At 32.4% G+C, this 27464-nt stretch overlaps 4 protein-coding genes across 5 annotated transcripts in view; 1 reads left to right on the forward strand and 3 right to left on the reverse strand.

The window, feature by feature from the left end:
- LOC106103855 (dihydroxyacetone phosphate acyltransferase) overlaps positions 1 to 926 on the reverse strand; it is a 14247-nt gene extending 13321 nt beyond the window's left edge. The window contains exon 1 of the mRNA XM_013283767.1: positions 571 to 926. Coding sequence (XP_013139221.1) covers positions 571 to 753 — 183 coding nt within the window. The 5' untranslated portion in view covers positions 754 to 926. The remainder of the gene's footprint in view (positions 1 to 570) is intronic.
- A 507-nt stretch (positions 927 to 1433) lies between these two features.
- Positions 1434 to 17654, reverse strand: LOC106103853 (putative helicase mov-10-B.1). Its single transcript, XM_013283765.1, has 20 exons — positions 17395 to 17654; positions 17027 to 17150; positions 16152 to 16272; positions 15751 to 15913; positions 15079 to 15206; positions 14651 to 14757; positions 14315 to 14452; positions 13665 to 13761; positions 12780 to 12876; positions 12272 to 12377; positions 11481 to 11651; positions 10124 to 10271; positions 9077 to 9225; positions 8368 to 8502; positions 7571 to 7764; positions 6898 to 7046; positions 6332 to 6450; positions 5784 to 5895; positions 5167 to 5343; positions 1434 to 4789 (listed from the first exon to the last, which is right to left on the reverse strand). Exons 2-20 carry the CDS (start codon positions 17143 to 17145, stop codon positions 4553 to 4555), a joined length of 2667 nt encoding a protein of 888 aa, XP_013139219.1. The 5' UTR covers positions 17146 to 17150; positions 17395 to 17654; the 3' UTR covers positions 1434 to 4552.
- A 715-nt stretch (positions 17655 to 18369) lies between these two features.
- LOC106103828 lies at positions 18370 to 26799 on the forward strand. 2 transcript variants are annotated; one of them, XM_013283720.1, is made up of 5 exons: positions 18370 to 18483; positions 21757 to 21892; positions 22511 to 22687; positions 25480 to 25607; positions 25698 to 26799. In XM_013283720.1, exons 2-5 carry the CDS (start codon positions 21799 to 21801, stop codon positions 26484 to 26486), a joined length of 1188 nt encoding a protein of 395 aa, XP_013139174.1. In that variant the 5' UTR covers positions 18370 to 18483; positions 21757 to 21798; the 3' UTR covers positions 26487 to 26799. The 2 variants fall into 2 exon arrangements, with proteins under 2 accessions (XP_013139174.1, XP_013139175.1); XM_013283721.1 differs by lacking the exon at positions 21757 to 21892.
- LOC106103829 lies at positions 18905 to 24666 on the reverse strand. Its single transcript, XM_013283722.1, has 4 exons — positions 24625 to 24666; positions 19683 to 19814; positions 19314 to 19464; positions 18905 to 19215 (listed from the first exon to the last, which is right to left on the reverse strand). The coding sequence occupies exons 2-4, from the start codon at positions 19799 to 19801 to the stop codon at positions 19030 to 19032; spliced, it is 456 nt and encodes a 151-aa protein (XP_013139176.1). The 5' UTR covers positions 19802 to 19814; positions 24625 to 24666; the 3' UTR covers positions 18905 to 19029.
- Positions 26800 to 27464: the final 665 nt, after the last annotated feature.

The raw sequence follows: 27464 nt of genomic DNA on the forward strand, positions 1-27464 counted from the left end.
AGCTAAGTATATAACGCATCTTCATAAGCAATGCTGTATGTTTTCTCGGCACATAATATCGGTTTTATTGTTATGTAAAACCGTCATAATAGCTAAGCATTTGTAGTATTATAGGATCTAGACTTTAAATAAAATAGCCATATATCTAAATGTAATTCATGAAATTAATAGTTAAAAAATTCATGCTACTAAGGCAAATAGGCGACAAGTCTTTGAATAATAAAATTATCATGACTTGATACTTTCCCCACTTGGTATCTTTCAATTTGTATATCAAAGAATAACACAACCCTTATGAGGTCAATGTCCAAGTAGGAAGTTATTACATATTTATTAAATTGCTATGACACAATTGAATATTATTGCACCTGTTAAAATATTGATTGTTTAACAAAGAAACATTTACGCCATTTTTAACTGAAGTTTTCCTTTTTTATTCAATTTATGTAAAACTAATAACATTATTTGTTCTTTATTAGGTTGTTTTAACATCAATATCTTTTTGTTTATCTTAAAAAACGAGGACATCACGAGAGTATATGAAAAAACAATAATAAATCATTTTCTTACCGCCTCAATGAATGAATCAATATATGTGGAACGTGCTACGATTTCCTTTATTTCCTCTGGCGTACAAGATGTATCCATGATTAAACTCTTTTTCGGATGCCATGGTCGAGTCATAAACTTAAATATACCAAATTGTTTATTTCGCGGTTCAATAATATCAACAAATTGCACTTTATCAATCATTGTTCATAAAATAATTATAACTGGATTTAACGATTACTTTATGTATTTTTGTTTATCTTTTACAACAACAAAAATCTACCCATTTTAATATTAAAAACTGTTATTCCTTTTCCAATTTTGATGGAATCCTAACCACGAGTTTTTTCAACGACCACCTTTCTATTGATTAAAATGAAAACTGATGGAAATTGTCATTCACATGTGACAATGACAGTTGACAGCGTTATTGACATGTATAAATGGATAGGCTATTAAATATGTATTTTTGGTGTCTATATGATCTTCACCATTTTAGTACTGATAGTTGGTCGTGGGAAGAGTTTGTCAACTAAAAATAGTGTAATGTAATAACTAAAAACATCAAAAGGCGCGCTTAAATCGTAACGAAGCAAAAGCCAAAAGCGGTCTTTCTAAACAATTGCCTATCTATTATTAATATCTATGGGAAAATATGTACCACTTGTGTTGTTAGCATCATTTTTCTCCCACTTCTTGGTAGATTTCCTTTTAGATATCGGTAGTTAGATTTGTCGGCTTCTTATTATACCAGCTTCCATAAACAGTTCAAATTCGCATGGAATTGAAAAACTGAGAACAGCAAAAATTTTTTACAAATCATCAGTTCATATAATTTTGTACTAGTAGATATGAAATTAAACTAATGTTTATTTATTTAATCGTTTAATGTAATCACAGTACACTTTCCTTTAAAGCTAAAATTTAAAAAAAACCTACTAGCGAATGATGTACAAACAAAATTTATCAAAAAAAAATATCAAAATAGAACATCTTTTCAGTTTACGTAAGTAAATTAATTATATATTTTATCATTTTAAACCTTAGCTTCAAACAGTAATAATTCTTTATTTTAGACAGAGAAAAAAAGCAATTTATTACGTAAAATTTAAAGTATTTTAGAATGAATAATACAGATTACTGTATCAAGACCAAATTGTAAATAATACAAATCAATTCAGTGTACTAACAGCTAAAATTTATGTAACAACTTTCCATGTTTGTACTAAAAAGCTGTCACCTAACTTAGAACAAAGTATCTCATAGCACAAGACATCTTTACTAATATAGTCTCCTTCACAGCTTCAGGTTACTTTAATGAGGATCTGTCTGCAGTCAAATTGTTTTGACTTGATTACCTTCACTTATATCTAGTCTCGAGCAAATTTGTTGACGTGGCCTACTGTATACGAGACATGCAAGTCATTTTTTATTTAAAATTTGTGTGATCACCATTTACAGTAGTTCATTTCAACAAACAGTATCAATATCTCTAATATGTAACAAGAATCGTTCAGACACTCGAAATTTTTTAAAAATAAAATGCATGGCACACTGGAAAGTTTTCTAAATACGAGGTCACTCTATTTTTTTAATCCAAATAAGACAATTGCATTAAATAGACGATACAACTTGAGTTTTACATCTTTTTAATTTAAATAATAAACTTTATTTTAAACAAAGTAGTATCTTTTTCGTAAATTTATTGACATAATCGTGTTCAAGATGTTAACTACAAAAGTACGTTATTTTACAAGTGCGTTTCACTTGTATATACACACTACTGTAAATCTAAACAAATATTTAAAAATAAACAGCAAAAATTTGGTCTTTGTCACAATAAATCACATGCATAAACTGTTAGGTCATAATTTAATGGTAATATTTTTATTTTTTTTTAATGGTAACATTACAGTTCAAGTCTGATGCATGCAGATTATTGACAATACAAAGAACAAATCATATAAAAAAAGATAAAATTTGATTTGAATACAGTAGTTTGTACATACAAGCTGTTCTTTATTTCGTGTAGTTAATTTTGTTTTATGTAAAAAGTTTCAAGTTAAAACCAATAAAGATGTAACCAAGTAATCTTGTGATTTATTTCCGGCGATCATTAGATGGAATGCAAAGTAATAAGCAGACACACTCTCTTTACTCTAAAAAAAAACAATTACTACCCGTGCACAATAACATGAGACACATGGAAACTACAACTTTTAATCTCTTTCCACAAAGGAATGGTTAAAATTAAGAAAATATGATCTTATACAAAATGTTCGATGAAATTGATCTCATGTTATTAATCACGAGTTATAATGTACCATATTCTAACCTTATTTGCTAAAGTATATAGCCATAACACTTAATATCTATAGATTAGTAAAAATCACATTTAATGCGGTCTCTCCAGACGGCACACGTAATAATTTCGTTTCGAACTATAAGCTCTTAGTCAATTGAAAAAAAAAATATAATTTATACGTTGTTGTATACTAGGCGTCACAAGGAGGGGGTAGAGGCGACAGCTTCCCCCCTCCTTGGCCTAACCTAGTTCATCAGCTGGCGTAACTCATGGTTGTATCCCCTTCAAGGTAAATGATTTTTCAATTCCTAATCATTTCCACTTCCGAAGCACTCAAACGAAACATATTGCATCTTTTTCATTCTCTATTTAAACAATGAGATAACAATACGTTGTCATACAAATGTTTCGATAGTTGAAACTCAGTAAATATTAACATTCAACATGTGACATCATTTATCTGTAATCGATAAAATCAAACATCGATTGTATCGACATAAGAAATTTTCAAATTTCTTAATTTTCGATAGTTTTGAACATTCAATTTTCGATTATTAACATAACGTTATTTATGTTAATATTTCAACAATGTCACACACTGTTAAATATCATATGGACAAAGTTATATTTTTTAAATCGTAAACAATAGGGATTAACTGAATATCTGAATATGAGCACCATAATCACAGCTACCTTCCATTAACCAAAACAACGCGCACACAATAACATGAAAGTCGCGTAAAATGCAACAAACCCAGCTTACTAGCATGTGACGTCACGGAACTCGTTCTCATGTTATTTTACGCGTCGTTTCACTTTTAACTACAAAGATTACTATTAACTGTCACACTCAGAGTTCTAATTATTACTAAGCGATACCTTCGTGTAGATTTCATAGAATCCACACTAAGGGATTGCTTAAGTAACACGCAATTCGGAGAGCTGTAGTTAGAGTGCAAAAAGTTTTACCCTGGTGGCCCAAAATTTTAATATGAACTATAAGACGAAATCTTTATTTGGTTACTATTGTACTTTTATATTTATTTAAATATGTGTTTATTGTTAACAAATGTTACGTAAAGATAATAAAGTCTTATTAATTATTATGTAACATGTCTTTTTCTGTAGAACAAGAAAACAAGAACTTTATAATCTCTTAGAAACAAATGCTTGTTCGATTTAAGTTTGCGATTTGTTTGATTTTAATCTACGTTAAAACTTAATTTCAAAAGTGGTATGAATAAGAAAATCTAGAATAGGAAAAAACTATTACTAAAATGTCAAATACATGACAATAACATGTAAAAACTATGTATAAACAGTAAAAAAAGGTTTAACCTTTGAAAATACAGACAGAAAGAGGTATTAACGAAACAAAACTTGTATAGACATAGAAAACTTATAATAGAAGAGCTTAAACATAGATATATTACCTATAGATGGAGTCTACAGTAAAATTTTACGTTATTTTTTAATTTGACGATTTTTGAAATGTCATTTTGAATTGTAAAGGACAAAATTAAGGGAATTTACTCCAATAAAAAACCTTTGAAGGCCTTTTTGCTCCGGATTATATATAGGTCATACATTTATGGGCTATAATTTGTCATTGACAACTTAACATTTAAATCCTAACCTAAAAGAGAACAAAAACACTTATAACTCTGTGTTACCAGTTAATAATCGATTTCTGTACATTTAAGTACTTTTTTTCTTTAACTCTTCGCTGATACGTGCTCTATCAAACCTTGTGCGTGATATTTCTATGAGCATTTGCGATGTGCGCTCCAACTGCTGGTTCTCTTTTCCGTGGTAACAATTCAATTCGTTACAAAATGACATGTATTTCCTCCATTTAATGTCTCGTGACAGACAAGCCGGGTTGCCGATTATCACAAGCTTTGCTTTAGCTCGGGTCAGTGTGACATTGTACCTCTGAAATTATTATTAATTATTAAGATGTAAATAGTATACTTACTTATATATATAGTATAGTTACTTAAGTTTGGAGTTTTAATCATATTGAAATGACTAAAAAAAACATTATTTTTTGTATGGTCAGTCTGACCATTTACAAGTCTTACATTTTTTTGGTAGCCAATGAGTGTGCCTATCACCCAAAAATGTCTAGTTTGTCTAAACATGTAATACAATTTATTTAGTAATAAAGGATGAACACCAAAAGTGAGAATTTATCAAAAAATAAAATGAATATTTTTTTTAAATATTTATAATACTTTTGAAGTCTAATTATAATTTTAAGTAATGAAGTCTGTTCCTAGTGTTAGTAGAAATAATATAAATGAGCATACCTTGTCATCGACTAGGAAGCCGAGTCCATACTTAGCGTCATAGTCTAGGAGCCTGCAGTTGGCTCTGACCGTGGACACCAGTATCACTCTCTTCTCCTTCCCCTGGAACGACTCCACCGTGCCCACCTCCACCTCGTTGTAGTTGGAAGCTTTCAGCCATTCTTTCATTTTATACACCTATAACAATTGTAAAAACATGTTAAATCTACATGAATATAGAAAATGGAATAAAAGGCGGTAGTGAGCTATTGTAATTAAATTTCTCTTTTTCTCTCCGGGTGAGATTCTTTTGATGGTCTAAAAATAATAAAAAAAAAATATATAAATTAATAATTATAATTACTAATGTTACAAATGTGAAAGTTTAGATGGATGTTTGTTAGAGTTTGTAGCCTAAACGGCTGAACGGATTTCTATGAAATTTGGCATAGATATAGAAAATAGTCTGGAAGAACACATAGGCTATCCACGGACGGAGTCGCGGGCGAAAGCTAGTAAAATTTTAAAGTTATTACTAGTTAAATTAATGGTTCTTCCCTTTTTTTTTTATAACTTCCATGTTCAAGTAAAAAAAATATGGAAGGTATGTTTAATTTAGTTATTAGATTAAAACGTACCTGTCTTATGTACGGTGCAATGACTCCGATATCTTTGTGCTGCACTTTGTGCACATCTACCAAAGCCCTCACATATTTCTTAAGCATATCCAACTCCTTTTCATTGAAGAAACTAAAAAATATCAAATTAACACATAACATCGAATTTTCATCATACTTTTTAATTACACAGATACGAGTATCTTGTAATGGTTTAAAATCTTTACATGTCTAATGCTGAGTTGCTGAAGTTAGCTATTTATTTTTGACCGACTTTCCAAAAGAAGGAGGTACTCAATTCGTCCGTATGTTTTTTTCTTATCATAACATAGTATTTAGTAGGAGTATGTAGTTCGGAAACTCATCTCAAGAAGTTATTATACCAAAAACTTTAACGAATGGTTAAAAGTAGCTGGAAAACCGGACATAAGTATTTATAAAATTCATAGAGAAACAAATACGTAACATAAATATTTTACACCACTAGTATATTTTAAGTTTTTTACTTAAACATTCACAATGTTTTCTTTTTTTTTTATTCTATTAGAATTTATCTGCAATAAACTAACCTTGGTGCTTTTCCCATCCTCTGTTCTTTAGAGTTAACAGCGTGGAAGACGACAGCGCGCTCGCCGCCCGGCAAATTCAGTATGCTTTTCTCACTTAATGGATCCAGTTGTGCTAAAGCCTGCAATATAAAAGGAAATAAGTACATTATTTTACTTAAACTATAACTAGTGTATAAATGTAGAATAACTCCACATATAATGTCATTACCGGTTTATCCACTAAATACACTGATCTCTATAAATGGACAGGCTATAAGCGTTATATTTAGTGATATGGTTTTTACCATTTTGGCCCCGATGTTAACGGTTGGTAGTCGTGGTGAGGATTCGAGTAAAGAATAAACATAGAACTGTAACATCAGGTGTGTTTAATTCGGAATTTTAACAAAACGTTGTCATTTACACGACCTACACATTTTATAGAGATCATTGACTTAGAGAAATTATATAAGGAAAAAGGTCCTATACAGTTTTTTTGTCTCCACCTGATGGACTCTCAAGTCCAGAAGGTTCTAGAATGATTTGTCGACGAGTTAATATATAAAAAAGTGAATTAATTATATTACCTGTAAGTTGCTGTCGTAAAACAACTCGTTCGGTATTGCCAGAATATCTGGATGCGAGCGGAAGTTCTTGACAAGCATCGTGATGAAGTTCGGATCGTCAGTATAAAAATTCTCATATGTTACTCTCAATCGCTGCAGTAACGACACACCTGCAAATTTAATAGAATTGATTCAATATACAAGAATCATTAATATTAAGTACGTATAGTGCCAGATGACTCTTGAGTTGGCGCATGGTGCAATCTAGTATTGTTTATGATATGTCAAATCAAATCTTTTTTCCTATAGTCAAACAAAAATGAATAATTATTAAAAAGTTCTGTCCTCTAGGATAAACTATCTTTCGTCTATTACTCTTCTTGATATAAACTTCCACGCAATCCATCTCTTTCTAGATCTACCTATACCGGTTATGTATTTCATATAAAACTATTAAAAGTGTAAAATTCTGGGGATCTATACTAATATTATAAAGAAGAGAATTATTATAAAGATTTGTATTTAGATTTTTGTATGTATTGAAATAACTCAAAAACTGTGCCAATTTAAAAAAAATCTTTCACTATTCAAAATCTAAGTCATCAGCGAGAAACAAAGGTTATATTTTTATTGTTTTTCAATTTCACACAGACGAAGTCACGAGCAACAGTTAGTATGTGATAATTGACCATACCCAGTCCTCTATCCTTAGCCTCCTTGGAGATGCAGACGGGGCCGAGCTGCTGCGGGTCTCCGGCCAGCACGAGCTGCCCGGTGGGCGCCAGCAATCCAGTCACTGGCACCAGCGTCGCCGGCTCTGACGCCTGCGCAGCCTCGTCGATGAACAGGTGAGTCATTTGCAACTTGAAGATCGCCTGAGATTTCTCCCTGCAAACATGATTTATAACATTTGTTCAATCTGTAGAAATATGATATTATTTTTCATTAAATGGTCATTAAGGAAGATCCTTAGTGTAGACTTCTGCTGCTTAATGTACAATTTTACCATCTCAGAAAAAGCTCTAAATGATATTGTTCACAGGGTGACTTGCAGCTCTGATTGACACATGGGTCTTACCAATGTGTTAAGTCTAAAAATTATAGTAGGTAAAACAATTTTTTAAATAATCAACACTAATATTATAGAGGCATAAGATGGATGGATGCTTGTTGGAGTTTATAGCCTAAACTGCTAAACAGATGTATAATAATAATAAATTGTTTATTACTTAAAATCATACATTTTAACAATTATTAAAATATTGTATCGGCTACATACTTTTGTTTCTTTTAATTCCACGAGGACATAGTCGCAGGCGAAAGCTAGTCAACTTATAATTTTATAAGCTTTCTTATAATATCCAGCAAAAAAATTTAAGAGCACAAGAAATGGCAACGCATCTGCGGTTCCTCGGTTGCATCAAATAATATAGGGAACCAATAAAAACCTTATATACTTTCAGTTATATTGAAATTAATATATATACTTACATTCCATATTTAGCGGCATGTAGTAAGGTGGTAACAAACACCCTGTATTGAGACACGTTCGCGTTGCTCAGCGAATAGAACGTGTCGTAACTGACGCCGTTGGAAACGCGACCTAGCTCTTGCGGCATTACACTCCTGAAAAATTGACAATCATCCATACACATACTAAAATGGGAGAGTCTGTTTGTAATATCAAAAGAAAAATTCTAGATTTCGGGAAGATTTTTGCGTTGTTGATAACGAAAATCGAATTTAAAAAATGTTTGCCTGTCCGCAAGCCGAGTTTGATCCGAGCAATCTCCGAAACGGCTGGGCTGATTTCGACCAGACTTTCACTGAAGGGTAGCTGACATGGATAGGCATATTTTTTTAAATATTTAATAAGAATACAGACCATAAAAGAAATCATCGGAAAGTTGGTGAAACTTGGATTTAATTTCTAAAGTATCTCATCTCACGCCGATGACTTCAGCAGAACGCCAATTTTCATAAATGGCGGCCATTTTTGTATTACATTTAATTATTTCGACTAAATTGCTAGATAAAGTGAAATGAAATTGTATTGGTAACTTATGTTACATTGCGTGCGAAAGTGTTTAAAGGAAAATTTATTTAAGCGCAAGACACCTTTTGTCTATGGTGAAATTGTTCATGCATTTTACAAAAATAATTAATAATTATTAAAAAAAAAAAATAGTGCAATACATACCATTCGCGTGATTGAGAGCAGCCACGGAGAAGAAAGTTACTTATATTCAATACTTTATTATATCTAAGAAGCATTAAAGCGATGTGATCAGCGGCCATGTTGGAATCCGTGCACACCATTATCCTGTTCCTTGAATTACGAACTACAAGCTGCGGAACATTACAATACGTTTTACAAATTAAAAATACAGAAAAGAAATAACATGAAGCAGTGATTTTTACTATCATCAGAATATTCACATTTAATAAGAGATAAGATTAAAAAATAAAACTTGTATTCAATGGAAATGAGAAATTATATTGAAATATGCTACGATAGGTATGTCTATTTGTAATAAGTCTATGGTTACAGTCTTTTACAAAAGGTAATTTTTACATTTCCATAAAATTTAACTACAAATGTGTACAAATAAGTACTATGCGTGCTACATAACTCGAGATGTGAGTAAAATGACGATTCAACTCTCGAGCCTTTGTTTAGGGACTATTTAAAAAAATAACAACTGATCTATTCTAACATGCTGTTTTCTATATAATTGAAATATAAAAAAAAATATCATCAAAAATAGCTTTTTTAATGTGGAAATGACATTAAAGTCGTGTAAGTCTTTATAGCAATAGATTCAACACTAAAGGTCGCAATTAAAGGACTTTGAGAGCGAAAGATAAGTTTAATTTTTGATGATATCGTATGATATTTAGTATATTTGAAATTTGAAATCTGTTAACCCTTTTAAATTTAAATTAAAAACACTTTCACTTTCTACACAAAAATCCAACACATAAAACATAAAATCATACCCTGTACCCTGTGTGTATTTAATTCGTGATTTCTGCCAATGCGCGCTAAAATATTATTTTGTTGTTTACATGTGTCAGGTTCTCAATTGCAAAAGCAAAATTATATTGTGACAATGTACATATTATTTTGTAATGGAGAATGAGTTTGTTATACATTATAACATATGTGCCATCTATTTTCAATGGCCACGGAAGATCAGCACATATGCTGAGTGGTTATCACCAATAAATAAATAAAAATATTTACCTGTACGATAGCTTCAACTATTGTCATAGTTTTTCCAGTACCAGGAGGTCCGAACACAATATACGGAGCCCTGCCCGATGTACCCGCTATTATATGTTCCACGGCTGATCTTTGTTCTTTATTGTTTTCTATCAATTTATTATAGAACCTGTAATTATTGATTTTATTAATATAAAAATGATTTAGCTTCTTAAATTAGAATAATTCATATACGTATTAGCTATCGCCGCGAATCCGTATCCGTAAAGTTAAAAAAAATACAAAAGTGTGTTGCCTTTGTGTTCTTCCAGACTATCCTATGTATTTGTGCCAAATTTTATCAACTCTAACAAACATCCATCCATCTAAACTTTCCTATATATAGTAATACTGAGATTTGTGTTTATACACTATGTTAAGTATTATCAATATTATAATTATCAAAAGGGGATTTCCCGTGTATTTTAATCATTGTGTTGTAGTTCGGTGGATTCCCCTTGACTATGAACACTTGATTGCGAGAAACTGATTTTATTTATTAACCAGTATATATATATTAGTTGCAATAAAATATAGATTAATATTTAATATCTAAATAGATCAATTAAATACTTTTTCCTATTTATTTAGATATATTGTTCATACTTTAGTTAAAAAAACTATTTACTAGAGGTTTCAGGCTGTAACAACATACATACAGGAACTAAATAACAACATACATACTTAAACAAACAACATTAAAGTACAACATTTTTTTAGTTTAAATTAAACAAGTAAAACTAGATTATAATCAATGACTATATAATTAATTTATATAATAACTAGCTTTCGACCGCGACTCCGTTCGCGTAGGATTAATAAAAACAAAAGTGAGTTGCCTATGTGTTCTTCTAGACTATCTTATACATATATACCAAATTTCATCTAAATCTATTCAGCCGTTTAGACTACAAAATCTAACAAACATCCATCCATCTAAACTTTCGTATCTATAATATTTTTTAACATAAATAATCCAGCGCTTGACCATGATTCCACCTACGCTAAGTGGAGTATGATTATTGATTAGATTTGATTAATTAACCACTACAAATACACTATTTCTTTACATCATCATCATCATCACCAGCTCACTATACGTCCCCCCCGAGGGGCTCACAGCCTACCCTAATAAGGGGTGACTAGACCATAGTCAACCACGCTGGCCCAGTGCAGGTTGGTTGACTTCACACATATCTTTGAATTTCTTCACCGATATATGCAGGTTGCATCACGATGGTTTCCTTCACCGTAAGAAGTTTCTTTACATAATACCAACATTTCAATAATTCTAAACAAACTATTCACTTATATAGCATAAACTGTTTTGAATGCTCACTTTTTAATAAGTATAGGAGGCACAAGTCGCTTGGGGCTCTCCGGGAACACTCTGCACAGCTGTTTGGACACGTGCACGTTGTTGACGGCCGCGTGCATGCGCTCGGCGGGCACACGCGACATCAGGAAACGCACGTCGAACAGCGCGTCGCTCTTGTAAAACGGATCAAAACTGCAAATTAAAGCAAAATTATGTACAAATCTAAGCATTGTTTATTCTCTGTGTCTCTTTAAAGAACAGATTTTGATGAAATTATACTTTAGGGAGTTTCTGCCTTATACACATTAGAAAGAAACCAAATCATTTTTCTGAATGAAAATCTGATATATGTATACAATTTTTGAAATCACATGTCATCTTTTTTGCAACGTTTTTTAGGTCAAATTACATTTTTGTTAATTTACTTTCTTTTTGTTATTTTATTATCTGCAATCAGACTTTAAAACTTTTAGCAAATGTGAGTAACGATTAAGTTTTCAGAACATTTTCTCCATCGAAAAACTTCTTCTTTTTCAGAAGATCCTAAAGGATCTATATATTTCTTACATAATTGTGGCCTTCTTTGACCACATTTTGGTACGACTGCGACCAAGGGATTATGGTGATCTGCAATTCGGTTTTTATAGCGCTCAGCAATAGATATAATTTCCTGCTGGACTGTGTTCACTTTATTTCCTTTAACCATTCTAAATAAGTGCTAGGATATGGTAATAGAACCATCGACCGCAAAATCGGTAGTCTTTAGGCTATTAGTACTTTACAAAAACTAGTAAATAAAAACCTAAACTCACGTTTCATCAACATCTGTCAATACAATGTTGCTTAATTCAATATCCTTGATGGTACATTCGAAATTCAGCTTTGGTGAACTTTGCGGCTTGATGTATACTCTATCACCTGGAATATTACATAGTTACTTATTACTGTCTCTTAAGCACATCCAGGGCTACAGATTCTGGCAAGTTCACTGTCTAAAAAAAATCCTAGTGACATGTAATCTATACAAATATTATATAGAAAAACGATTTGTATTTTTGTATTTATTTCATTTACGTAAAAAATGACCATTAAAAAGGTAATTTATATGTGAGTAATACCAGTTTTATTATTTTTTAAATTCACGTGGGCGAAGTCGCGAGCCACAGTGTGTTAAATAAATTGTGGTACTGCAAATTTAAATTAGATGTTTTTGTTTATTACTCAGTATTTTACATAGTTGTATCTCATTAATTCATTACGAAAAATTAACAAACTGTAAACACAAATTAACAATATTTGTTTAAATGTTGAGTTAATTACCTCTCAACAAAGAGGGTCGTTTCTCAGCTAACCCGGGGACTTCCAACACATAAGCACCATTCCTTTTTTCCATTGTTACACCAAACATATTATATTTCTGAAGCGTAAAATGTAAACATTGATTTTTAATTATTTTTAGTACCTAATTTCTATTATTAGATGATGGATCAAGAAAATAAATCTACATATTTATTAAACAAAGAACATTTTTCAATGAATCACAAATAAACTAAATAAATACTGAACCAATTACAACACACATATTTAAATTAACTGGCAACTTTGTCCGCTAGGACTAAGTAAATAGTCTATGTATTCTGCCAGAATATATTCTACATCTGAGTCACATTCCATCAAAATCTATTAAGTGGTTTTGGAATGTAACAAACATCTATCCATCCAGACTTTCGCAAATATTTAAAGCGATACAAGTAATTTAAAAAAATAAATGCAACGAATTTGGTACTGAAACAAAATGTAGTCAAAACATAAATGTTTCTGGGTATCGGTTGTTGCTGAGCTGTATGAATGTAACATGAGATAGCTGAGAGTACCAAGAAATCATAACAATAACTACATCAAGTGTTATGTTACCTTGAGTTTCCACTGCGTAAACAACTACAAATTATAATATAAATTATTTATTTGGGTTAGTGTAACAAAATTGCTATCTCAATTATTTAAAAGAAGATGAGTGTATTTAACACACACACACACACACTTTTCCTTTCATTTTATCATTACCTAGTGATTCAATAGTGGTACTATTAAAATTTTAAAGGAGTAAAACTCTAGTTATGTATTTCGGAAATGCATATCAAGAATTCATCGAACCATAAACCCATTCGATACATAAATGTAGCTGAGAAACTAGCCATAACTCACCCTTAAATTAATCCGAGCTTTAACTTCTTCCCACCACAATAGGTGATGAAAAAATGACATGTAGTTACTTTTCGTTAGTCCTTCGTCAAATATAATCCTGCAAAAAAGCATAACTTTTTTATAATACAGTGAAAACCTGTTGTAACGCTGTCGAAAGGTTTTGGTCTTATGTATTCAGAATAACCGCCAGTCTTTATAACCGTTGCTGATTTGTTAAGACTATAGTTTATACTGTTCAGTCTTCGGTGTTCAGTAAGGATCTACAGTTTTGGTCACTATATACGATATATCGTTTAACAATATCGTATTAAGTGATTTTTTCTGTATTGTCATCACTAACTCACTATATGTCCCCACCGAAGGGGCATAGAGACTACCCTAATTTAAGGTGACTAGGCCTTATTCAACCACGCTTACCCTTCTATGGGTTAGTTGACATCACACATTTCGCCGATATGTGCAGTTTCCATCACGATGTTTCGTTCGCCTTAAGAACGTCGGGTAAATTATGTACGTATGAAATTCGAAAAATCGGCAATCGCATTGGTACATGGCAATATTCGAACCAAAGACCTGTAGATTACAAGTCAAGTGCTTAAACCCATCATCTTGATCACCAGCTCACCATATGTCCCGATATACTGTATTACCTTGTAGCAATTAACACTATTCTTAGTTCCTCCATCGTCTCTTTGGGCGCTTTGATATTCTCCAACGCTTTCTCCTCTAATCCATGAGGTAAAAGAATCTTCAATAAAGGGGGTATTTTGAATTTGACTGGATATGGTCTGTAAAGATTTTATACATTTAAAATATAAATATATTATATATAAACAAAATATAAATATATTTAAAGATTTAAACAAATAGAAAATTACAAATTAAATAGTAAATCAGTAACAAAGCTGATTATTAACATTATTCAAAAAATATATTAATCTATGTATATTTGTAGCAGTATATTACGAATATATTGTCATACTCACGAAAGGCCTGTACGAGGTATGATCTTAGCTGCAGCCTCCCAGTCACCATTGATGTATGGACTCCGAGTGAATGGATGGAAACTCTGCTCCTCTAGCACTGAGACAACCTATCAAAACCACTACTAATAAGAACTGGTTTGTAAAGTTCTTAAACATGCACACACCTGACTCTAAACATTCGCTCAACTGTTTACTATCGCTTTGATTTCAAGAAGCCTATATGGAGGTGCACACACTGCTTGTGTAGTTGAGCATCTAAATAATTTAATGAGCTGTGAAACAATTGACAATCGCACAACAATTATGCGACAATTTAGTCCAAGGTGCACACTTTTTATGAAACAAATTGAAATAATTATTCTATAGACTAGGTAATATAGAGTAAAATATTATTAACAAATCTAAAGGATATTTGTGAATTAAATTACCATTTCTCGAATAATTATTATGTTTTGTTCATCACTTTTTCTATAAAATGTGAACATAATAGGCATCTCGAATGTCCCAATCTCGGAAGCAGAAAATGTCACAAACACTTTGTCCTTTATTGTTGTCTCTGTAATAAATCGTATAAAAAATTAATTGTAGAGCTTGACATATATAAATTGAATATACAACATAATTTATTTTAGTGCAAGGTTAAGAGATGTTTTCATTTACACAGTTTACAATGGTAATAATCAAAATAGATTTATGAATCACTTAGAAGTATTCCCATAGATTCACAAAGAAAACTTAAAAACTACTTATTGGTTTATCATTAAAAATTTGGATTAATATTGCTATGCATTCCTTACGGAATAAAAGAATGTTGACTACTACCCTATCCCTAGATTGGCTCATGACAATCATCATAATTATATACATTTTAGGTATTTATTTATTTATTTACACTTTGTACACAAGGAATACAATAACAAAAAGAAATACATACATATTGAACATTGGTTGTACAGGCAAGCATAATAGATTTTTTACTGCTAACCGTTTGGATACAAATTAGATATTTAGCAGGTAATGACGATGTGCAAAGTAAAATAGGTACAAAGTAGGTTAAAAAATAAAAAGGTACTACATGATGTTTGGATAACTTTACTTACTTTTTTCCAAGATTGTCGCTTCTCCCCCAAATACATATGGATGATCGCAGATAACAAACTGGGGTTGAGGATGAGCTAAATCAATCCCAACTATCAACAAGTCTTCATTTCTCATATCATTACTAATGCTAAATGAAAATTGGACAGGCTGAGATGGTTTAGCCTGAAATGTATCGATGTAATAGAAATATGTTACCATGTATTCATATTTTAAAAAATTGCTTCTAATATCGGTTAGTATTCAATAGCAACATGAACAATGATTGATTCTTTATTTTCCATTATCCATAGATAATGTAACATTTCATTAACAACATGGGTTTTTTTTTGTTAAAATTAAGTATGAAAGATTAAAAATGGTAGAAAAGCCAATAACTTGCAAATCAAAAGTAATATCTTACGGTGATTCTAATTTTTTGGTTGTCAGTATTTTCAACAATAGTCTTTTCAGCACCAGGTATGGCCATACTTTCACCTCTACCAAGTATGATAACTCCATGACGATTTTTGGCAAAGTTTCTCCTGTTAAAAAAAAGTTTTATTGAGTTTATTACACACAATATGTGAACTCTGTATATACAGATTCAGCTGGTGGTATTTTATCTCTAAAGCGATAGTCATTTTGACATATTGTAGTCTCTAAAATTCTGAATGTCTGTATGTTGTAACAATAACATATTCAACACTCTGCAACAGTCAAGGATTAAGTGCAGGTAACAAACTATTTTCAAAGAAAATTGATGTTTAAACACAAGTGTGTGTTACAGTAACTAAAACTTTTATATTTATCGAAACATTTCGGACCTAAGCCAATATTATAAAACTGAAAGATATGTAATTTTACATATATTGGAATAACTCAAAAGCTACTAGGCCGATTTTTAAACATATTTCACTGTTAGAAAGGTAATTTATCTGCAGGTAACTAATATAATCACTGAACATGAATCACTGTTTTCCTAAAAATCTATTAAAACTGTCTATACTACTGTCTGATCAACTAATTATAAATTCCTGTTTGATTATAAAAAATAAAAACTTGTATCTCATTTAAAGTCAATTTTTTGCAGATGAATCATAATATGGGTAATTCCTTGCGTTGATGTTTAGTTTATCTTAACTATATGGATTTGCAATCATAACTATTTCTATGAAAATATTTAATTCTGCAAATTTTCTTTCACACTAATACCCCAAGAAATTTTACAATCTAACATGCAAATACATGAATCACCTTACTTGTATTATGATAAAAATATATAGAAACATCTCTTACTTTTTCTCTCTATATGCTTCTAGGATCTTGTTACAAACATGTTTCGGTGAGTTGTTGTGATCTACAAGAGCATCTTCGTCGTAGTAATCGTCAACTAAACCACAAACGTTGCAAAACATCTTTCCTGAAACAATATGCAACTAATACATATTTACGAAAATGTATCGTCAAGGTTTTGTTACAATTATTTTTTTATACTCGGACGTTATCAATGACAGGACGATAAAATCTCTTTGTCTGTCAAGGATTTCCTATATGTTAGAGGCGTTAAAACTTTAATCCTCTTTAAAAGTCATAATTATTAAGATTATTTTGTTAAATAATGTATTTAATGAGGTTAAATAAAGCCAATAGAATTCGATACTTACCTCTAAATCTGTTCCAGCTTATCGTTAATAATTCCACCGGTAACTTGATTTAACACGACTAAGAAAGATGAATGAGCTATGGAAAGAGATGTCAAACTTTAGAAGGGTCAATTATTGTTTGAATACTAGAGCATTAACAACTTTTCTCAACACTGTAGTGGAAATAACTGAAGTACAAAGTTGCTAATATGTTCCTAAGTTTTATTGGATAGGATCACGAACACAAATGCACCTAACGAACTGACAAACACGGTCGAACAAAAAAATCGGATATGGAAATCCCAAACCAAAGACAATCGGAGTAGTTCATTGCTGTCGTATTTTTAACATGTAATTGTACTTATTAAACGTTGTAGAATTAATTGGAGTTCAAATTTTTGTATTGTCCTAATTGTTCTACAAGTTCTTCATCAAAGCTTTCTTCTTTGTGTCTTCTGTGTTACAATATTATTCATCGCTATTAATACGTTCATGTTGATTTTTATAACAATACTAGCTTTCGGCTGCGACTCAATCCGCGGGCAATTAAAAAAACAAAGTGAGGTGCCTACGTGTTCTACCAAAGTATCCTCTACATCTGGACTAGATTTTTAGATTTTTAGACTACAAACTCTAACAAACAAACATCCATCCATTCATCTAAACTTTCGCATTTCTGATATTATCAAGATATCAACTCAATTGTTATGATGAAATGTTTTAGTGATGGTGCTGCGCTATTGGTGGCAATTAATAGTATTGTATTGATTGCTATTTGGTCCTGCGACGTACTCCTCTCAGAGTTATTTTTATTATTTTACATCCTAATTCCAGAAAAAAGACCCTTTCTACATAGAAAAATAAAAAATAAATAAAAACAAGCTCCATATGAGCTATGAGCTTATTCGTTAAAAAAATGTTGCCATTAGCTACTTTTATACTCTCTTTGCTTATGGTTCACCTTGGCATTGACATTGAACGTTTGACAGTCCTACCTAATGTCAGCTTGTGAAATTTTTATTTTTCGTGATAATTTGTTGTGTATCATGTAACATGTTAAAAATATTAATATCCACGGAGAAATATACAAATTAAATGGCCTTAGAATAAGTATAAAATATTGGATTGTTCTTATAAATAATGACATGACATTAGTTTGGTAGACATTTTGACATAGATGTAAAGTGTTGCAATATCATAGCGGATTATGGTGATATGATGACAGTTATAGTTTGTCTAAATAATATAGATTAGTTTGATAAATGACTCATATGAAGTATCGAATTGAATTTCTAGGAAGGTAAAAGCCGTACTTAATAGATAGGTATCGTAGTGATGAAACAAACAAGCATACAATAATAAGACGGAAGAACCCTGGCTCCTACAAGACGGGCCTAGAGCCTAGTGTAGGAACCAGGCGATCAACCACAATTGTATTAAAACAAATTTTGTAATTTTGTAACTTTTTGCATAGCGAACAATTATGAACTAAGGATTAGATAGCGTTGAAGTAGTAATGAAAGTTAGAACATTAGTTTTAAAGCTTTATTTTGTTAATATGCATATTATTAACTTATTTACTATTAATATAAATTAGTGTTATTTATATGTTCGGTGGGATAAATTGACAGATTTGAAGTGTATCTTCGTAGATTCCTACACAATCAGTTTATCATCACGAAGCGGGTACTGATAAAGGTGGTTATAGACTCCGAGAGGCCTCTCGACGCTGTAATCCAAACCCACGCACACATTGTAAAGGTTGTCGCAGTAATAGCCATAAGCGCATTTCTGACCATAGGCATCAATCTCCATTTTTTCAGTACATTGTTCTGCGGGTCCCTGGAATAAACAATAAATTATTTTATTAATACACCCTTTCATCTCTTTCATTCTCTTTTACGAAACCTAGACTAAAAATATAATTTACTCATTCATACCCTGTAGCAATCACGTCGGTTGCCGCAGACTTCGTTTTTATATGTGCCAAATTCGCATTTTTTGTATTTCTTGTTTCCTCTGATAATGTTGCAATGTTCATGTGTGGGGAGTAATCCGTTACTTTCGCATACTGGGCACTCAACTAGGATTCTGTTGCAAAACAGTTAAATTGTCTTATATAATTGAAGCGCCTTGAATATTTCAATAGCAAAACAACGTATATGCATACCTGCTGTATTTGTGGCGATAGAAAACATAAAACGATTAGGTTTTTTTTTGCTATAATAGGGTAAGCCATATCCAGCATATATGATAACATTTTCAAACTCGATATAAATGACAAGAAAGATTAACAAGTAGTTTTTTACCCGTCTAAGTCTTCGTGTAGTTCATCCCTCTCGAACATTCTGTGGCTTTCATACCCTCCTCTGTAGTGAGCCATGCACGATGTGGCGGTGAGAAACAAGATGTATGCTAGTAGGTGCATGGTGCTTGGAGTTCTAGAGAATGAAATTAAACCATTCTTAATATAATAATTGTTATAGATATTTTATTAGGTAACTTTTTATGTTAGTTATTCCTCACTATTTATCCTGCCTATATTATTATATTGTCTGTTATAAGACGTATAGGTTGCTATCGTTGCTAATTTTCATATAAAGTTGCATCTAAAGAAGGTTTGATTTGGGAATAAATAAATGACGTAGCCAATTAATTTATTTTTATGCCGGTCATCGATCTGACTGAAAATCCGTCAGGCGCTATAATTAGATTTGTATGGAGGCGGTGAACGCAAATCGTAAATACTTACAAAAAGAATATTAGGCGCCATCTGAGATGATTTGTTTTAATCGGTTTTCTTATTTTGCTTAAAAAATAAAAGCTTAGATCTTAGGGTAGCAAAGTTGTAGTGAATTAAAAGAAATGTTAGTTTTTAAACTCTATCAGTACAGATAGGCGCCAGTATGTGAATTCCGTTAAGAAGCACAGGCTATGGGTAGAAACATTATCTAAGTAGATATAGAAAATCTTTTGCCTTTGCCAACCTGCCTGCCAAGAAGAGCGAAGGGCGATTTTAACCCAACAACCCTACTAATATTATAAATGCAAAACCATGGATGTTTGTTAGAGTTTGTAGCTTTAACAGCTGAACAGATTTTGAAGAAAATTGGTATAGATGTAGAGGATAGTCTGGAAGAACACATAGGTTACTCACTTTTCATTTTTTATTGCACGCGGATGTAGTCGCGGGCGAAAGCTAGTCAACTTATAAAGACGATAAGATGATAAAAATATAAAAATGAATAAGGAATATCATCACGAATGTTCAATATTTTCTTAGAAATGTTAAAAGGAAAATTACTAATAACAATTTGAAAATTTCAAACAATTTCACTTTTTATTTTTAACTCAAGAGTCAACAATATAGCATCTTAGTTGGACCAAATTCCTAGATGTTTATGAATGAATGAACTAGTAAGCGTACTAAAATTAGATTCATCGAAAATTAAATCTTCGAAGGTACAAAGTCTGTTTTAGCGTCGTATTGTTTATTAAATATCCGGTGAACCATTACTATGTCAATAACAAAAAAAAAAACAAATAAAAAAACAGTCAATGGATTAAACTTTTTTTTAAATAATAGTTGTCGTGGGTGGGGATATGTCTGTAACATTTTGTTACCGGGAGTATTCACTACATGAAAAAAATTATTGCCGTCTTCCTCAATCTCTTTAATAAAACAAAGATAGCATAGTCTTCAAGCAGGCATAACGATGAATTTATTTGTTAACTCGATGACAAATCTTATTCGTATGAATTACGAACCATAAATACCTACTAAAGGTTAGTACAAATACTGTTCTGTTTGTAAAGAAATGTAAAGATCTTCCTCGCATGTTTGTTTAATTCGGTATTGAATGCAAAATCAGAGGAAATTCCATGTTATTTCATTAGGCCAAGGCGCCTTCTAGAAACTTCATAACATTTGTTCACCATCGCTCGACTGCGGTATCATTAATATAGTTTTATAACTATTGCAAGTTGGTATTTCATTAAATAATATTGTATGGATTAAAAAATTCGAGATGGCATTGTACTTCCAGTAATTGACATGTTAATTATGACGTCATACTTATATCAATAAAATGTTTAACGTCCCATGTGGTTTTTAACAGGAATTATGTTTTTTTTGTTGTATCAAATATAATATTCATACGTGGTTGATGTTGGTTGTCGGATTTAAAAATAATTTACTTCAATTGGCACGTACAAAGAAAACATAAAATGCGTTCGTCTGCGCATGCGCCGCCCGCCCAAACAAATCGCGTACGCATTCGTTATTCAGACTTCGTGAGATACAGCATCTCCAAAAATTTTAAATCATAAGAATTTAAATACATTTTAAGTTATAATCTTTATATTTGTATTTATTGTGTGTAGTGAAAATAATTAAACAGATATTGTAAGTTTTAATTTCTAATAATGGGTATGATTTCGCGTGTTCGAGGTCGCATAAGGAGTGACTCTTTCTCGAAGATTCACACGATGAAATCAGAAGATAAGATCGCTAATATCGGTACGTACAAAACAATAATTACTTATACAAATTAATCATTACAATTTAGTTTTCATTTTAGCTACCATTACAAAATATAATTTGGTACTCCCTTTTCTTCGTTTCTTTGTATGTTGTTTTTAAAATTGATAGAAATGTTGTTTGACTTTGTGACTATTTCAAGGTTGATTTGTTTTTATTTTTAAGACTAGTTTATGATTCTTGTGTTTATAGACGTTGAGTACGATCTATTAATAATTAAATACACCGAGCGACTCAGCGATATCATGTCTAGTTAGCATGGACAGGTTTAAGTTCGATTCTCGTCATAGTTTAGTGTGTTTTTATAACTTCTTTTACTTACCAAGCTAGCAACATCCATAATTGATTAAGTAACTACAGACTAGGCTAGATAAAAATAACCAATAATTTTGACTTGTCTTTTGTGCTCTTACTAAATATAACATTTCATTATAACGTACGAGTATTTAACTAATCAATTCTGTGTACTGTACTGTACTTAGAATAGAAAGTTAAAGTTATTTTAAGTTATATTAGATAGGTTAACGAATCAGTGAATTAATTTTAGAAAATAGGACATGAAATAACATCGTAAAGCCTGTAAATGTTTTGTTTTAGTGTGGTTGCTGTCCGTGGTGCTTCTACTGCCGTATTGGGCGCCGCGAGGTCTTTTCGTGGCGTTGGGCGGCGCATGGCTAATGGCCGCGTATACCTGTCTAGTGGTGCCTGTTCTTATATCCGCAAACTACCGATATCCAGCGCGATGGTACCCCGCTGTGGCTAAGCTAGCACAAGGTAACTGTAGCATTTAAGTATCTAGGTTTGCGTTTGTTTTGATTGTATTTATTGGTGTATACTATTGGAAGATTTTACTACAAGTACGTAATAGGCGTTAGGGTAACGGCAATGTTGGACTACTGCTCAATGGCATCACAGGTTTGCGTATAGGCTCATATATGCCTGTTAACTTTTCAAAAGCTGTTAAAAAAGGGTGGGCCGAAAAATCTCGTCGAGAGCTTGAAACGTTAACTTACGGTCTTCTAAGTCAACTTAACAAAAAATAATATTCTCATACTGTTTCCTCGTATTACTTTTTAAAATAACGGTTACTTTGATTAAAAAAAAATAACATTTGAGTAGGTACTTTGTGGGCGTGAACCAAAGATTGATCTCCGAACGTCAACCAAGGACTTATGGCAATCGGAAATACTCTCAACGTCAACTAAGGGCTATGGCAATCGGAAATATTTTCGTCGCTGACAATTAAAGTCATTATTTCAATGCAAAGTAAATGAACTGGTAGTGAAATACCTCGACACATGCGGTATTCAATCGTCTCACAAGCCAATAACGTTTTCAGTAATTTCCCAAAAGGCAACGACCCAAAATGGCATTGAGATTTCATCTAAGGTTTTCAGAGGTACAGTACAGCCAGTGAGGCGAAGCTATACAGCTATATAAAGCTTCTTTAAAACAATATGGATTCATTTAAATTAATTTAAAATCGATGGTTCCTTTGCTTTTCATCTGTGAACGCAAGGCGTAGTAACTATACGGGATAGTAATGGTGATATGAGTCAAGACAAGCAAAATTTAATAAAAAAAAACAATAAAACAATTAAGTTTGCCAAAATCATGTTGGGCTGAGAAATTTTAAAATAAAGTTTTTTTAGTAAAAATTTTTAAAGTAAAGTTACCAATTATTAGTTGAATTGAAAAACGAAAGCATTTTTATTTAGTTAGAACTTTTTAATTTAATGTTTGCGATCTGAAAGGATCATTAGTTAAAGTTCATCACAAATTAACGCGTAGAAGGATTTCTGAACGTAAATAAACAACAAATGCAGCAGTACGTTAATAATTTGATTGCACCACATTTTTATAAACAACAAATATTATGAGACGTAGTTTATTATGATGCTAGAGCCAAACTTTCACTATGTCTGAACAATAAGCAACGAACTGTCCATGAAGTAACAAAACGTTGCATATGTCGAGGTCTAGAACATGTATGTCCTATCTAGATACTTAAAAGAAAGTAATTAACAAGGAAATTAATATAAAAGTGCACTTAACTAGTATGTTGGATAAATAAACTAGTGGTAAATAAACTAATAAACTGAACACATAAACGGTAAAAGTAATCTTCATCAGGGCTTTTAATTTTTCATTTCAAGCAAATCAAGCAACAAATTAAGAAAGTTCTGGTAAAATATAAACTTAAGCTTACGTCAGTATAACGGGCAAGATAAACAAACATTGAAAATGCAGTTAAAACGGCGATCGATGTTTGCATCTAGATCCGATTTGTTTATACGCGTTCCCGCAGTTTTTCAGGTCATTGTCGGAACGAAGCTGAATGAGGCGACGGAAGCTGGATGTATGCCAGCCGCTGTGCGTCATTCAATACTACATACATACATTTTGTGTCTAAACAAAAACATGTGCTCGTACAAGTTATTTGGTGATTTCTTTTGTTGTAAACTCGCGATGTACTGAACTGAACTGAACTCTCAGATTTCTGACGGTCTCGAAAAAAAAAAATTAGCGCTTTTAAATCGATCAGTTTTATTATTTATAGGAGAGTCAGCAGTTTTGTCTAAGACTGATTTTGGTTATCAGCTTATAATGTTTTAAAAGGTTTCTGGCCGGAAAGGCTACAGAGTACATTTATAATATTGAAAATTTAGAAAAATGTAAAAGTTAAGAACTAACTTTACAAGATAACTTACCAGCAAAATTGGAGGAATTTCTTGTTGCTTGATATGGAAGAATGGACTGAACTGATTTTTCTTAGGCAAGGGTGGTCCTTTTATACAAAAGGAAATCTTAAGAAAATCATCCACTGGACAACAGGGTTTGACCGGAGGAAAGCGTTATGCAATATAGTACATCATTTACAAGCCTTTGAGTTTTATGATTAAAAAGTTTAAACTGTTTATTTTATGATCGGATGAAATAAGATAAACCAGAATACCTTAAAATGCAATATCCTCCTTGTTAGCCGGGCAAATAGCGCAGCCCAACCATCATTCGCCTTAAATATCTGAGGTCACCTTTTACATGTGTTCATTCCTACATATAACCACTATTTTTTGTTTGTTTACTTTGGTTGTATATTGTTACAAGCTAGTTACTATCTTTAAAAAGCAATTGAAAATTTAATACAATTGAAATTGTTATTACAAAATAATATTTCGAAGTAATTATCAGTGGGCAATGTTGTTGAATGCTTGCCATCGAAATGTAAGAAAAAATATTTAATGCAAATGAGTGAAAAAATTCTATGAAACTGGAAAATAAATGGATAAGATTTGACAGGTCTTCACCGCCCACGGTCGCTGTCCGATGAACTTGTTGCCATAGGATAATCTTTATTATTATAACTATTAAAAAAGTAGTAGTTGGTGACTGAGTATGAGGAGACTTTGCTACCAATTCGTCCCGCAAGTATACTTTAGTATGTAAACACATAGTAACATCGGAGTTAGAGTTAGGCTAAATTTTCTATTGATACCGTGTACCCCCGAAATATATGCTGCTAATTATGTCACTAAATCGTAACACGTCCAATATCTTGATTCCAGAGGTCGCACGTAGACTGCGTGCGCCAGGGGCTTGTTTGCTCAGCGTGCTACGAACTGCATACGCGCCGCTAGAGCGTGCTGAGCGACTGTTCCTTCAAATGAACAACTTATCCACCATGATATGCCAGGTAAACTCAAAGTTACAATTATAACTTGTTCTTTATAATTGAAAGCGATTGGGATCCTTCTATACTAAAAATATGTTTACTTTTTCACAGTTGCTGGTGTTCACTGCATGCGACAAGCTGTTCGTATCCCAGGGCCGGCTTACATGCCTATACTCTCTCATGTTCTACAACGTCATCACGTATTCCGTCAGCTACGTGCGCGAGATCTGCACCAAGGAGGACTGGTCGCCCTATGTCAACGTCACCCGCCACTCCCGCGTCAAGCACCTCGCCATGTCCGCCACAAAGATCGTCCTCGAGTGGACCAAAGCTGTTACATTCATAGTCACAATCACATTTATCCTTCTAACTTTAGGTCTGGAGCAAGGATTAGAACACTTCCGACCCACAGCTCTGTACACGGCCATCACTGGCACTTATTATTTATTGACCGAGAGAACCTTCCTAGAATTGTGGCCTCTCGCATTGTCCGCAATGAAGCTGGAGAGATTGGAGGGTATGGAGGTGCTATTTTGTGGAGTTTGGGCTAGAGGCGTGACGACAGCTCTGGCTTTGCCCTTGGTGCCGGCACTAGCGTGGTGCGAGCGATGGCGATTATCCGTTCTCGTTCTATATGTGTGCGTGTTCATGCATGGTCGACATAGATTAGGAGAGGCTTTGGTAAAAATGAATGAGGCGTGTGATTCGTTGGCGAAATTCCGAAGAGCGACGCCTGAAGAACTGTTGACCCTGGAGGACGTATGCGCAGTTTGCTTAGCTAGCATGAAATCTGCGCGGGTGACGCCGTGTGCGCACTACTTTCACGCTGACTGCCTCCGCAGGTGCCTCGCTACATCCGACAGATGCCCCATTTGTGTGAGGCCGTACGTCTTCTGTTGATCACCTCGGGAAACTGTTGAGAAGAAGACTGTCTTTTTAAAGTTTGAAGTCACTGTTGAACTGATATTTTCCAAAATGCCACGAACGAATATTGAATGTAACAATATTAATTGTTGTGATTTAGGTTAAGATACATTTTATGCTGCTTATTTACAACGGTTATTGATTATTTATAGAAGTGTCTATGTAACGACTTAGCTACTAATATTGGACAAGTGTGATTCGTAAATTATAGTAATAACTTTAGAAACACAGCAACTTATAGAGCAGTATTAATTTTATTATTGAATTTATTTGATATTTATGTATGAAAGCTAGCTTATATTATATTTAAGTTTATTGTAAACCCAAATTGGGTCCAAGTAAATACTAATTTTGTACGAATTTCGTTAAATAAAGTATTGTAAAATTTAAAAACGCGTACTGAATACGTATGTTATACCACAAAAAGCAGTCATGTGAATTTTCCATTATGTGGGTTTAAGGTAGGTAGACATAAAATAAATAGGTTACCGTTGTTATTTAACTAATTTCGGTTGTTGAAAAATTAAAGTCAACAGTGTTTATAAGAAACTAGCTGAAGCCCACCACTGCGTGAAAAATATTGTTAAGGAACCTATGTATTCTTCCACAGACCATGGCTTGACATCTATAAATTTTCATGGTGAGTCATTCAGCGTTCCACCAAACATCCATCCAAACTTACAAACTTTCGCATTTAAGATGTTAATAAGAAAGTAAAATTCAATGATTTCAAGATCATCATTACAATGTTGTCCAAAAACGATTGTTTTTTGGTTAGACGTGTGTAAATCAGCTCTTAACCGCTTCAAAAGATCAGCTCACATGGTGTTTACCGTTGAGCTGCGGCTCAACAAGTAATTTATCAGCTCACAACTCATACTATAACTATGGGAGCCTACAAAGAGCGAACTGTTCAACGAACCATATCTCTAAGCAAGTACAAATTTTGATCTG

Source organism: Papilio polytes, unplaced genomic scaffold, assembly GCF_000836215.1.
Source record: "Papilio polytes unplaced genomic scaffold, Ppol_1.0 DF823700.1, whole genome shotgun sequence".
In the NCBI taxonomy this organism is placed as follows: Eukaryota; Metazoa; Arthropoda; class Insecta; order Lepidoptera; family Papilionidae; genus Papilio; species Papilio polytes.

Bases quoted from the DNA above. Each gene is read 5' to 3' on its own strand.
- LOC106103829 (XM_013283722.1), bottom strand. From the start codon at position 19,801: ATGCACCTACTAGCATACATCTTGTTTCTCACCGCCACATCGTGCATG. The intron at 19,465-19,682 runs GTAAAAAACTAC...GTTTTGCAACAG, and splicing joins CTACACGAAGACTTAGACGG to AATCCTAGTTGAGTGCCCAG. The intron at 19,216-19,313 runs GTATGAATGAGT...TGTTTATTCCAG, and splicing joins ACCGACGTGATTGCTACAGG to GGACCCGCAGAACAATGTAC.
- LOC106103828 (XM_013283720.1), top strand. From the start codon at position 21,799: ATGGGTATGATTTCGCGTGTTCGAGGTCGCATAAGGAGTGACTCTTTC. The intron at 21,893-22,510 runs GTACGTACAAAA...GTTTTGTTTTAG, and splicing joins AGATAAGATCGCTAATATCG to TGTGGTTGCTGTCCGTGGTG. The intron at 22,688-25,479 runs GTAACTGTAGCA...TCTTGATTCCAG, and splicing joins TGTGGCTAAGCTAGCACAAG to AGGTCGCACGTAGACTGCGT.
- LOC106103853 (XM_013283765.1), bottom strand. From the start codon at position 17,145: ATGTTTTGCAACGTTTGTGGTTTAGTTGACGATTACTACGACGAAGAT. The intron at 16,273-17,026 runs GTAAGAGATGTT...TTTTTTTAACAG, and splicing joins GAAGCATATAGAGAGAAAAA to GAGAAACTTTGCCAAAAATC. The intron at 4,790-5,166 runs GTATGCTCATTT...TAATAATTTCAG, and splicing joins GCTTCCTAGTCGATGACAAG to AGGTACAATGTCACACTGAC.